Below are 13500 nucleotides of genomic sequence, written 5' to 3' on the forward strand. Positions count from 1 at the left end.
CTTATCTGAAGACAGGATCGTCTTCTGCCGCCGATTTTTCCGGACCTCTTCGCTCTTCTGGCTCTGTAAGGGGGACGGCGGCGCGGCTCCGGTGACCCATCCAGGCTGAACCTGTGATCGTCCCTCTGGAGCTAATGTCCAGTAGCCTAAGAAGCCCAATCCACTCTGCACGCAGGTGAGTTCGCTTCTTCTCCCCTTAGTCCCTCGATGCAGTGAGCCTGTTGCCAGCAGGTCTCACTGAAAATATAAACCTAAACTAAAACTTTCACAAATAGCTCAGGAGAGCCCCTAGTGTGCACCCTTCTCGTCGGGCACAGAAATCTAACTGAGGCTTGGAGGAGGGTCATAGGGGGAGGAGCCAGTGCACACCAGGTGATCCTAAAGCTTTCTTTAGATGTGCCCAGTCTCCTGCGGAGCCGCTATTCCCCATGGTCCTTACGGAGTCCCCAGCATCCACTAGGACGTCAGAGAAAATACTTTTTGTTATGTTTTTTATGTTCAGGGAGGCTGCTGGCAACAGTCTCCCTGCTTCGCGGGACTTAGGGGAGAGGAGTATGACCCACTTCCAGTGAGTTCAAGGGCTCTGCTTCTGGCTGACAGGACACCATTAGCTCCTGAGGGTGCTGATCGCTGGGTACGCCTAGATGCTCACTCCCGCAGCCTGCCGTCACCCCCTTACAGAGCCAGAAGACAGGTGAGTAGATGAAGAAAAGAAGACTTCAGTGACGGCATTTATATGAGGTACCACAGCGCGTGGACGCTGCGCGCCAAGCTCCCACATACATGCAGCACTACAGGGTGCAGGGCGCGGGGGGGCTCCCTGGGCAGCTAATAAATCCTCAGTGGACATCCCCCGCCAGTATAATCATACAAGAAGCGGGACGGAAGCGGGCCATTAAGGGGGCGGAGCTTCGTCCTCACAGCTCACTCAGCGCCATTTTCTCTCCATCAGGCTGCAGAGACGCTGGTCCTTCCTTCACACAGACAAGTATCAGGGTGCAAAAACGGGGGGGGGGGGGCAATATACTTTATATAAAAAGCGCTATAGGTCTGGGGCGTTTATTGGGCGCTTCAGAACCGCTGATTGGGCGCTGGGGTGTGAGCTGGCAAATCCCCTCCGTGTCTCTCTGACAGGCTTTACTGTGGGTCTGTTCCCTATATGCCCGGTGTGTCTGTGGGTGTTTGGTGCACGTGTGTCGACATGTCTGAGGCTGACGGCTCTTCCCAGGAGGAGGCTGTATTAGGGACAGAAACGGCTGCAGGGGGTGACCTTGTCGGCACCGCCGATGCCGGATTGGGTAAATGTGTTGAACGCCTTGAATGCTAATGTGGCTCTTAGTAAGAGGCTAGATAAGTCTGAATCTCAGACCCAGGCATGGAAGAAATCTGTAGAAGATATGTTATTGCAAAGTCAGGTCCCCTCAGGGTCACAGAAACGTACGCTGGCCCAATTGGCAGACACTGATACCAACACGGATTTTGATTCTAGCGTCGACTATAGCGATTCCAGATTAGATCCAAAATTGGCAAAAAGCATTCAGTACATGATTGTGGCAGTTAAAGAGGTATTACATATCACTGAGGACCCGGCTGTCCCTGATAAAAGGGTCTGTATGTATAAGGAAAGGAAACCTGAGGTAACGTTTCCTCCCTCTCATGAACTGAACACGCTATTTGAAAAACTCTGGGAAGCTCCTGACAAAAAGTTTCAGATTCCCAAAAGAATTACGGTAGCTTATCCGTTTCCCTCTGCAGATAGGGAAAAGTGGGAGTCACCCCCCACCGTGGACAAGGCCCTGTCACGTTTGTCTATAAAGGTGGCTCTCCCGTCACCTGACACGGCGGCCCTTAAGGATCCTGCGGATCGTAAACAGGAAACTACGTTAAAGTCCATTTATGCGACCACAGGTGCGCTACTCAGACCTGTCATTGCGTCTGCGTGGGTAAGTAGTGCTATCGAAAAGTGGGCAGACAACTTGTCTTCTGAAATAGATACCCTAGATAGGGATAGCGTCCTCTTGACGCTGGGTTATATCAAGGACGCTGCAGCATACCTTAAGGAAGCTGCGAGAGATATTGGTCTGTTGGGATTTAAGGCCAATGCCATGGCAGTCTCAGCTAGACGAGCGTTGTGGATACACCAATGGAATGCTGATGCTAATTCCAAGAAAAGAATGGAATCTCTACCATATAAAGGTAAGGCCTTATTTGGTGACGGCCTTGATGATTTGGTGTCTACAGCTACCGCGGGTAAGTCATCCTTTTTGCCTTATGTTCCTCCACAACAAAAGAAAACGCATCACTATCAGATGCAGTCCTTTCGGCCCAATAAATACAGAAAGGGCTGAGGTTCTTCCTTCCTTGCTACTAGAGGAAGGGGAAGAGGTAAACGATCACCAGCCTTATCAGGCTCCCAGGAGCAGAAGTCCTCCCAGGCTTCTGCCAATTCCACTGCATGACGTTGGGGCACCTATGCGGGAGTCCGCACCGGTGGGGTCACGTCTCAAACTCTTCAGTCAGTTTTGGGTTCGTTCGAACCTAGACCCATGGGTTTTACAAATAGTATCCCAACGGTAGAAGCTGGAGTTTCAAGACGTTCCCCCTCACCTTTTTTTCAAATCGGCCTTACCAGCTTCTCTTCCGGACAGGGAGGTAGTTTGTGACGCAATACAATAGTTGTGTCAAAATCAAGTTATCGTCAGGGTTCCCCAGTCACAACAGGGAGAAGGCTTTTATTCGAGCCGGTTTTGTGGTCCCGAAGCTGGATGGCTCAGTCAGACCAATCCTAAACCTGAAATCCCTAAATTTTTACCTAAAGAAATTCAAATTCAAGATGGAGCCTCTCCGAGCAGTGATCTCCAGTCTGGAGGAAGGGGATTTTATGGTGTCGGTGGACATAAAATATGCCTACTTACATGTTCCCATTTATCCTCTGCATCAGGCTTACGTGAGGTTTGCAATTCAGGATTGTCATTACCAATTTCAAACGTTGCCGTTTGGTCTGTCCACGGCTCCGAGGATTTTCACCAAAGTGATGGCGGAGATGATGGTTCTCCTTCACAAGCAAGGAGTCACGATTATCCCATACTTGGACGATCTCCTGATAAAGGCGAGATCCAGGGACCAGTTGGTGCAAAACATTGCACTCTCCCTGACAGTTCTTCCGCAACATGGTTGGCTCCTAAATTTGCCAAAATCACAGTTGATTCCGACGCTGCGGTTGTCGTTTTTGGGAATGATATTGGACACAGAACTACAGAGAGTCTTTCTTCCAGTGGACAAAGCTCTGGAACTTCAGAGTCTGGTCAAACAAATTCTGAAACCAGCAAGAGCGTTAATCCATCAATGCATTCGGTTGCTGGGGAAAATGGTTGCGGCCTACGAGGCCATTCAGTTTGGCAGGTTCCATGCCAGAGTGTTCCAGTGGGACCTGTTGGACAAGTGGTCCGGGTCCCACCTACACATGCACCGGATGATAATCCTGTCTTCCAAGACCAGGTTATCACTCCTGTGGTGGCTGCACAGCTCTCACCTCCTAGAGGGGCGCAGGTTCGGGATACAGGACTGGATCCTGGTGACCACGGATGCAAGCCTCCGAGGCTGGGGGGCAGTCACAATGGGAGAAAACTTCCAAGGAAGATGGTCAAGTCAGGAAACTTGTCTCCACATAAATGTTTTGGAGTTAAGGACCATTTACAACGACCTTCTGCAAGCGGAACATCTTCTTCGAGATCTGCCTGTACTGATCCAGTCGGACAATGTAACAGCAGTAGCGTACATAAACCGTCAGGGAGGAACGAAAAGCAGAACGGCAATGGAAGAAGCCACAAGGATTTTCCGCTGGGCGGAATAGCATACAAGCACTCTGTCAGCGATCTTCATTCCAGGAGTGGACAACTGGGAAGCAGATTTCCTCAGCAGACACGATCTCCATCCAGGAGGTGGGGCCTCCACCAAGAAGTCTTCGCAGAGGTGACAAGTCGTTGGGGAGTTCCTCAAGTAGACATGATGGCATCTCGTCTCAACAAGAAGCTTCAGAGATATTGTTCCAGGTCAAGGGACCCTCAAGCAATTGCAGTGGATGCACTGGTGACACTGTGGGTGTTTCAGTCGGTGTATGTATTCCCTCCACTTCCTCTCATTCCAAAGGTTCTAAAGATCATAAGACCTGGGCGATCCTCATTGTCCCAGACTGGCCAAGGAGGGCTTGGTATCCAGATCTACAGGAATTACTCATAGGAGATCCCTGGCCTCTTCCTCTGCGCGAGGACCTGTTACAACAGGGGCCGTGCGTGTATCAGGACTTACCGCGGCTACGTTTGACGGCATGGCAGTTGAGCGCAAAATCCTAGCCCGTTAAGGGTATTCCCAGTGAAGTCATTCCCACACTTATTCAGGCCAGAAAAGGGGTAACGTCTAAACATTACCACCGTATTTGGAGAAAATATGTTTCTTGGTGTGAATCCAAGGGGGCTCCTATGGAAGAGTTTCGACTAGGACGTTTTCTCCATTTTCTACAAGCAGGTGTGGATGCGGGCCTAAAATTGGGCTCAATTAAGGTACAGATTTCGGCCTTATCGGTTCTCTTTCAGAAACAATTGGCTTCCCTTCCAGAGGTTCAGACTTTCGTGAAAGGCGTGTTGCACATCCAACCTCTATTTGTGCCTCCAGTGGCACCATGGGATCTTAATGTGGTGTTGCAGTTCCTTCAATCACATTGGTTTGAACCTTTATGGAAGGTGGAGTTGAAATTCCTCACTTGGAAAGTGGTCATCCTGTTGGCCTTGGCATCTGCAAGGCGGGTGTCTGAGTTAGCGGCCTTGTCTCACAAGAGCCCTTATTTGATCTTCCATGAAGACAGAGCTGAATTGAGGACACGTCAACAATTTCTACCGAAGGTGGTTTCCTCTTTCCACATGAACCAACCTATTGTGGTGCCTGTGGCTACTGACGCCTTCGCTGAGTCAAAATCTCTGGATGTGGTCAGAGCTTTGAAGATTTATGTCACCAGAACGGCTCAGATTAGGAAAACAGAGGCTCTGTTTGTCCTGTATGCTCCCAACAAGGTTGGGTGTCCTGCTTCCAAGCAGACCATTGCACGCTGGATCTGTAACACGATTCAGCACACTCATTCCACAGCTGGATTGCCGTTACCGGAATCGGTGAAAGCCCATTCTACTAGAAAGGTGAGCTCATCCTGAGCGGCTGACCGGGGGGTCTCGGCATTGCAACTTTGCCGAGCAGCTACTTGATCGGGGTCAAAAACATTTGCGAAGTTCTACAAGTTTGACACCTTGGCCGATGAAGACCTTCAGTTTGGTCAATCGGTGCTGCAGAGTCATCCGCACTCTCCCGCCCGTTCTAGAGCTTTGGTATAACCCCATGGTTCTATGAAGACCCCAGCATCCTCTAGGACGTATGAGAAAATAGGATTTTAATACCTACCGGTAAATCCTTTTCTCTTAGTCTGTAGAGGATGCTGGGCGTCCGTCCCAGTGCGTACTGTATCTGCAGTTATTAGTTGTGGTTACACACATGTTGTGTTACGTTTTTGTCAGCATGTTGCTGCAAGTGTTCATGCCGTTGGCTTGTGTTCTGTTGAATGCCACGTTGTGCGGCATGCTTGAGGTGTGAGCTGGTATGTATCTCACCTTAGTTTAACAATAAATCCTTTCCTTGAAATGTCCGTCTCCCTGGGCACAGTTCCTATAACTGGAGTCTGGAGGAGGGACATAGAGGGAGGAGCCAGTTCACACCCTTTCAAAGTCTTAAAGTGCCCATGTCTCCTGCGGATCCCGTCTATACCCCATGGTTCTATGATGACCCCAGCATCCTCTACGGACTAAGAGAAAAGGATTTACCGGTAGGTATTAAAATCCTATTTTTTTAAGATTTGTTCATGGGGCTGTCCCTATTTTTCAGTGTATATTAACTACAGTTTTATTTTTTTATTTGTGTTCACGGTAGATGTAATTTTTACACCTTTCTTATTCTGGAGGCTTAAAATTTTGCATTTAAAATGCAAAAGCATATTATAACTCATCCAGTATATATGATCTAATGGGAATTGCAGCTGTCCTGCAGAGATAGTGTCTCTGATAACAAGCCTAGATACATGCGACTCAACAGCAATGTGTCCCTGAACATTGGTAACTAGACATGAGAGATGGTTTTTCATGCTGCAAGGTCTTTCATTTACCTATATTAAACTACAATCCAGACACCCTGTGTGCAGGGAGAAGGAAGAGGTGAGGGGTTAGTAAAAAATGACTATATTAGATCTACCACCTCTGATAAATGCTTACAGCTTAAAAGAACATACATTCCCTTTATCACAGCTGTGGTCTCTACAGTTATACCCCAATCCAAATCTTTCCAAGCACTACATTATAGGAATATCACACTTAGGGGTATATTCAATTAAAGTCGGATCCATTCCGACATGTATTTGTCGGAATGGATCCGACAACCCCTATTCAATCCCATCTTAATTCGACTTTTTCAAGTCAAATTTAGATGGGACGCAGGGGGGCAAGCCGCGGGGGGACAGACGGCGGGCATACAGGGAGATCAGCAGCAGGATGTCACTCAGCCGCCCGACCTCACGGCAGCTTCCACCCGGCACCAGCAGCGTGCTGGAGCCGGGTGGAAGCTGCCGTGAGGTCAGGCGGGTGAGTGACATCCAGCTGCAGCGCTTCTATAGCGCTGATCTCCCTGTATGCCCGCCGGCTGTCTCCCTGCGGCTCCCCCCACCCCCGCCTCCTCCGGCTCCGCATCTCAGTCCGACATCATTTTGATGTCGGACTGAGATGATCGAAAAGGGGGCCAAAACCTGTTGGATTTGGCCCCATTTTTGTCATAAACACGTGGATCGGCAGCTATTCCGCCGATCCACGTGCTTTTTGACAAGTCGAATTTATCGACTTGTCGAAAAATTTAGCAAAATATTAAATAGGTCGAATCAGGATTCGACCTTAAAAAGTCGAAAACTGCCGTGTTTTCGACAGATGGCAGTTTTCGACTTCAATTGAATATACCCCTTAGTTGGTTTAGGGTTGTATAGAAAGAAAACAACATAAGAAATATTATAATAGCACTGTGATACCTGAACTGTTCCTCCTGGTTGAAATTATGGTAAAAAGTGAAGTTATTGTCTTTAATGACATCAGACCAGGTTTTGTGGAACATCTCTCTGTTTCTTTTCAAATAATTGAGAAGATCACCATGACGACAGTATTCAAAAATGAGATATATTGGGCCTGCAATAGAAATGGCCATAAAATAAAATATTGTTCAATACTTGTTACAGCCATCAAAGATAGATATGTAACACATATGTATTTTTAGAAATAAAAAACAAAGTTATGTTTTGTATTGTTAGTCCTTATGAGACACAGGGCCTGATTCATGTTTGTAAAGTAAGTAAAGCAAAAACAGCAAGTAACTTTGTGTCTGGGACAAACCATGCTGCCATGCAAGGGAAGCAAACACATTTATAATGTTTCTGTGCAGGGTAAAAACTGGCTGCTTTTGCATGTAGCCCAAAAATGTTAGAGAGCTTTATTTTTACACTGTAATTAAGTTTTGAATTTGAACACACCTCACACAAATCTAACTCTCTCTGCACGTGTTACATCCGCCCCATCTGCAGTGCAACATGGTTTTGTCCAGTTGCTTGCTTTTTTAACTTTACTTACAAACATGAATCAGGCCCACTGTTCTTTAAACTTACACAAAGGAAATATTGTTTCACTCTTACAATGTAGATGGCTGATGTGTGGCAGTCTGCTCTTAATAGGGGGTGTGATTCATTAGATCGACATGAGTTAGGGCGGCATACATTGGGTCGACCAAGTTTGGTCGACATGATCACTAGGCCGACATGGTCATTAGATCGACATGAGTTAGGTCGACATACATTGGGTCGACCACGTTCGGTCGACATGTACTAGGTCGACATGGAAAGAGGTCGACATGAGTTTTTTTACTTTTTTTGGTGTTGTTTTTTTCATAAAGTGACCGGGAACCCCAATTAGTGCACTGTGTCCCCTCGCATGGCTCACCATGCTTCGGGCAAGGTGCCTCGCTCTGCTACCACCGCATTCGGCACAGGTTACCATTTCCATTTGTAGTCCACGTGGATCGTTAAGTATGAAAAAGGTAAAATAAAAATGAAAAAATTTGTGAAAAACTCATGTCGACCTTTTTCCATGTCGACCTAATGACCGCCATCCCTTAATAGGGGATCTATTTATCAAGTTTATCTGTCTTTTAAATAATGTGGAAACAGTACTTTCTTCATGATTTATCACCTCGTTTTACAGTACCATAGGTTGAACGCAGTAGATACTGTATCAAAAATATCTCATGCATTAACCTAAGTTACATTCAGTAAAATACCTCAGTCACCATTATTCGCAATGGGGATTACGGTCTGGTGCTATTTGTCAAGCTCGTCCTGAATAAATAAAGATGTCTAAAACTTTCACATTTTCTGCAGTTTGTTGGCCAAAAACAACCCAGTTCCAGTGTGTGGCTCTAAATCTGAGTGCTCTGATCACTTTAAACTTAGTTGTTTTTTTCCAAGTTTTTAACACTGTTTAAAAAATAATAATAATTTTACTTAATAAACTTGTGTTTTTTTTTTCTTACGCCGGCTTTTGCAGTCCAAGGGGTATATTTAATTGAAGTCGGATCCATTCCGACATTCATTTGTCAGAATGGATCCGACCTGTGCTATTCAATGACATCTCAATCTGGAGCCGGGAGTACGCTGCTGTGAGCGGCGGCTGTGACATCCTCCAGCGCTGCTCACCCCATCCCCGCCTCGGCTCTCCAGTCTCCGGCGCTGCTCTCCCAATCTCAGTTCAACTTTTTTTAAAGTCGAATTGAGGTGGTCGAAAAGACAGGTTTTGGCCCCGTTTTCTACACAGGCACGTGGATTGGCAGCTATTCCGTCGGTCCATGTGCTTTTCGACAAGTTGAATTCCTCGAATTTAAAAAAAAAGCCAAAGTTAATAACTGTCGATATTAATGCTCCATTGTGTGTCAATCAACTTCATAGTCTTTCTTGAATCTAGCTTGAAATTCAAATTTTAAATCCAAATTGCAGAACCAGTTTGAAAATCTATTTGAGGCTGGTTTCAGCATCTCTAGCAGGAGCGTATTCAAGGTGTTAATAGTATACCATGGAGTATGTTTACTAAAGATCGATTTATAGACCGATTTAGAAAAAAAAAACTAAATCTTCCAACAGCGACAGCGTGTTTTAGAGACTAAATTGCATATTTACTAACAGTCGATTTTAAAATCGACGTTGATGTCATTCCATCTTTGTAAAGTCTGTCGTTTTTGTCAGTTCCAAATTGACCACAAGTAGACTGAAAAAAAAAATCGACCTTAAAAAATAACAAAAACATTCACTCTAAAAACAGCCATAAATTGACTACCACTTCCTACTGATTTTTATTGAACAAAATGTACCACATCTCCCCCATAGAGAGAACCATTCCATAGTACCTGCAGATGGGTCCTGGATCCTCAGCAAAGCCCCAACCAAGTTGTGAATTACTGATTTGCTACAGCCAGAACAGTCTATTGTTGTTGTTGTTGTTGTTATTACTATTATTATTATTATTATTATTGTTATTACTATCATTTTTTTATATGGTGCCACAAGGGTTCTGCAACAGCTAACAAAGTACAAAAATAAATGGAAACAGGAAAACAATGACTTACGTACAGCACAAGACAATGTAGGACAAGTACATGGTATATAAATATTTCTTCATCAGGGGACAGGACACTGAAATAATCTTCATGCTAGCAGAAATCAAGGGTTAGGTGTCATTGTAGGGAGTATGGAATCTAAAATAGTCTAAGATAGGGAAAAGCACATGAAGGGAAAGGCCCCTGCTTCTGAGAGCTTGCATTGTACAGGGGAGGGGCAGTCAGACAGGGGTGACACAGATGGGGTAGAAGTGAGCATGTAACAGAGGGTTGGGATGAGAGTTGGCTGGGTTTGATGAAGAAGTGGGTCTTGAGAGCTTGTTTGAAGTTTTGTAGAGAGGTGGAGAGTCTGACAGGGAGAGGTAGAGAATTCCAGGGGTAGAGAGCACCACGGTCAAAATCTTCGAGGCAGGAATGGGAAGAAGTCATTAGTTGGCAGGAGAGGCGGCATGTATTTGTGGAACAAAGAGGGTGGTTGGGATTCTAAAGGAAGATAAGGTTAGATATGTAAATGGATGAGGAATGGTTGAGGGCTCTTTAAGTGAGTGTTAAAAACCTTGAATTGGATTTGGAAAGGGAAGGGGTGCCAGTGTAGGGCTTGTAAGCAGTGGTGCAAGTAGAAATATTTTCTCATACGTCCTAGAGATGCTGGGGACACTTCAAGAACCATGGGGTATAGACGGGATCCGCAGGAGACATGGGCACTTTAAGACTTTGAAGGGGTGTGAATTGGCTCCTCCCTCTATGCCCCTCCTCCAGACTCCAGTTTTAGAATTATGCCCCGTGAGACTGGATGCACTTGGAGGAGCTCTACTGAGTTTCTCTGAAAAGACTTTATGTTAGGTTTTTTATTTTCAGGGAGGACTGCTGGCACCAGTCTCCCTGCATCGTGGGACTTAGAGGAGAGAAGTCAGACCTACTTCTAGTGAGTTTAAAGGCTCTGCTTCTTGGCTACAGGACACCATTAGCTCCTGAGGGTTTGGAACACTAGGTACGCCTAAAGGTTCACTCCCAGAGCCCGCCGTAACCCTCCTTGCAGAGCCAGAAGTCAGAAGACAGGTGAGTAGAAGAAGAAACGAAGACTTCAGTGACGGCTTCTGAGGTACCGCACAGCGATCGCGCTGCGCACCATGCTCCCACACACAGCGGCACTACAGGGTGCAGGGGGTGGGGGGGGCATGGGCAGCATAAAACTCCACTTTAAGGCTGGCAAAGTAGAAATTAAGTGCTTAGACACAAAATTCTAACCCCCGCCAGTGTGATTATATTAGAAAAATAGCGGGGCTGAAGCGTGCCATTAAGGGGGCGGGGCTTAGCCCTCACAGCTCTCCTCAGCGCCATTTTCTCTTCACTGAGCTGCAGAGACGCTGGTCCTTCCCCAACACTGCTGTACAAGTGACAGGGTGCAAAACGGGGGGGGCACAGTTGATTTGGTGCAAATATAAGTATTATAAGAGCGCTACAGGTCTGAAGCTTTATATTAACGTTTCAGAACCGGGATTGAGCGCTGGGTTAAGAGCTGGCAAACTCTCTCTGTGTTTCTCTGACAGGCTTTACTGTGGGTCTGTCCCCTTTTTGCCCAGTGTGTCTGTGGGTGTCGGTACGCGTGTGTCGGCATGTCTGAGGCGGAGTGCTCTTCCCAGGAGGAGACTGTGTTAGGGACAGAAACGGCTGTGGGAGTGACCCTGTTGGCACCACCGACTCCTGATTGGGTAAACGTGTTGAATGCCTTGAATGCTATTGTGGCTCTTATTAATAAGAGATTAGATAGATATGATTCTCAGAACCAGGCATGGAAGAAATCTGTGGAGGATGTGTAATCACAGGTTCAGACCCCCTCGGGGGCACATAAGCGTTCGTTTGCTCAGTTGGCAGACACAGATACCGACACGGACACTGACTCCAGTGTCGACTATAGTGATGCCAGATTAGACCCAAAATTGTCAAAGAACATTCAGTACATGATTGTGGCAATAAAAGACGTGTTACATATTACTGAAGACCCTGCGGTTCCTGATACTAGGGTCTGTATGTTTAAGGGAAAGAAACCTGAGGTAACGTTTACTCCCTCTCATGGACTGAACACTCTGTTTGAAAAAATGTGGGAAAATCCTGACAAAAAGTTTCTGATTCCCAAAAGGATTCAGGTGGCGTATCCGTTCCCCTCTGGGGATAGAGAAAAGTGGGAGTCATCCCACATTGTGGACAAGGCTCTATCACGGTTGTATAAAAAGGTGGCTTTACCGTCTCCTGACACGGCAGCCCTTAAGGATCCTGCGGATTGTAGACAGGAAAATACGTTAAAATCCATTTACGTCACCACAGGTACACTGCTCAGACCAACCATCGCATCTGCGTGGGTGAGTAGTGCTATCGGAAAGTGGGCAGAAAACTTGTCATCTGATATAGATACCCTAGATAAGGATAGTATCCTGTTAATTCTAGGTTATATCAGGGACGCTGCGGCCTACCTAAAGGAGGCGGCGAGAGATATTGGCATTTTGGGATCAAAGGCCAATGCCATGGCGATTTCAGCTAGGAGGGCATTGTGGATTCATCAATGGAATGCTGATCCTGACTCTAAGAAAGCTATGGAGTCTCTCCCATATAAAGGTAGTGTCTTGTTTGGTGAGGGTCTCACTGATCTGGTATCTACGGCTACCGCGGATAAGTCGTAATTTTTGCCTTATGTTCCTCCACAACAAAAGAAATCTCACCACTTTCAGATGCAGTCCTTTTGGCCAAATAAATACAAAAAAGGCCGAGGTTATTCCTTCCTTACTAATAGGGGAAGGGGAAAAGGTAAAAGATCTCCGGCCGTGGCAGGTTCCCAGGAGCAGAAGTCCTCCCCGGCTTCGGCCAAATCCACTGCATGACGCTGGGGCTCCTCTGCGGGAGTCCGCACCGGTGGGGGCACGTCTCAAGCTCTTCAGTCAATTCTGGGCTGGACCCATGGGTTTTAGAGATAGTGTCCCAGGGGTACAAACTGGAGTTTCAAGACGTTCCCCCTCACCGATTTTTCAAATCGGCCTTACCAGCTTCTCTTCCGGACAGGAAGGTTGTATGCGATGCAATACAAAAGCTGTGTCTAAATCAAGTCATTATCAGGGTTCCCCCGTCACAACAGGGAGAAGGCTTTTATTCAAGCCTGTTTGTGGTCCCGAAACCGGACGGCTCGGTCAGACCAATTCTGAACCTAAAGTCCCTCAATCTTTACCTAAGAAAATTCTAATTCAAGATGGAATCTCTCCGAGCAGTGATCTCCAGTCTGGAGGAAGGGGATTTCATGGTGTCGGTCGACATAAAGGATGCCTACTTACACGTTGTCAGCGTCCGGGGTCTTACCGGAACGCTGGGGCCGCGGGGCGGGCTTCACGGGCGGCCGGGCAGCGGCGGTGGAGGGCTGAAGGGTACAGGCAGCGGTAATGGCGTTGAGGGGGTCCGCTCGTGGTGGCGGGACGCCGCTGCTGCAGCTCGCTCTTGCTAAGCCATTGCCTAGGAGACCAGGGGCAGTGAGCAGCATGTTGTCAGAAAAGGTCTGCATTACTGGGCGCCGCCATGTTGGAGACCAAGTTTCTGACATAATTCCTGTTCCTAGTTTTCCAGCCAATCCAGGGAGACTTCTTCCTATAAAAGGGGGCTGGTTTAGGACAGGGATGCCAGTGCTTCAAGTTACAACCCTGTTGTAGGTGCTTTAGCCTGTGCTCCCATGATTCATGCTGTATTCTGGTACTTCTAACCCTGCTTTGCCAGTTCTCAGTTGCTGCTGCA

At 46.9% G+C, this 13500-nt stretch overlaps 1 protein-coding gene across 5 annotated transcripts in view; it reads right to left on the reverse strand.

Moving 5' to 3' along the window:
- The window catches only part of FLT3 (fms related receptor tyrosine kinase 3), a 238801-nt gene that overhangs the window by 44444 nt on the left and 180857 nt on the right, over positions 1-13500 (reverse strand). For all 5 annotated transcript variants that reach the window (XM_063951725.1, XM_063951722.1, XM_063951724.1 and 2 more), the window contains one exon: positions 7106-7259. In XM_063951725.1, coding sequence (XP_063807795.1) covers positions 7106-7259 — 154 coding nt within the window. The remainder of the gene's footprint in view (positions 1-7105; positions 7260-13500) is intronic.

The sequence above is a fragment of the Pseudophryne corroboree genome, chromosome 2 (assembly GCF_028390025.1).
Source record: "Pseudophryne corroboree isolate aPseCor3 chromosome 2, aPseCor3.hap2, whole genome shotgun sequence".
Classification (NCBI taxonomy): domain Eukaryota; kingdom Metazoa; phylum Chordata; class Amphibia; order Anura; family Myobatrachidae; genus Pseudophryne; species Pseudophryne corroboree.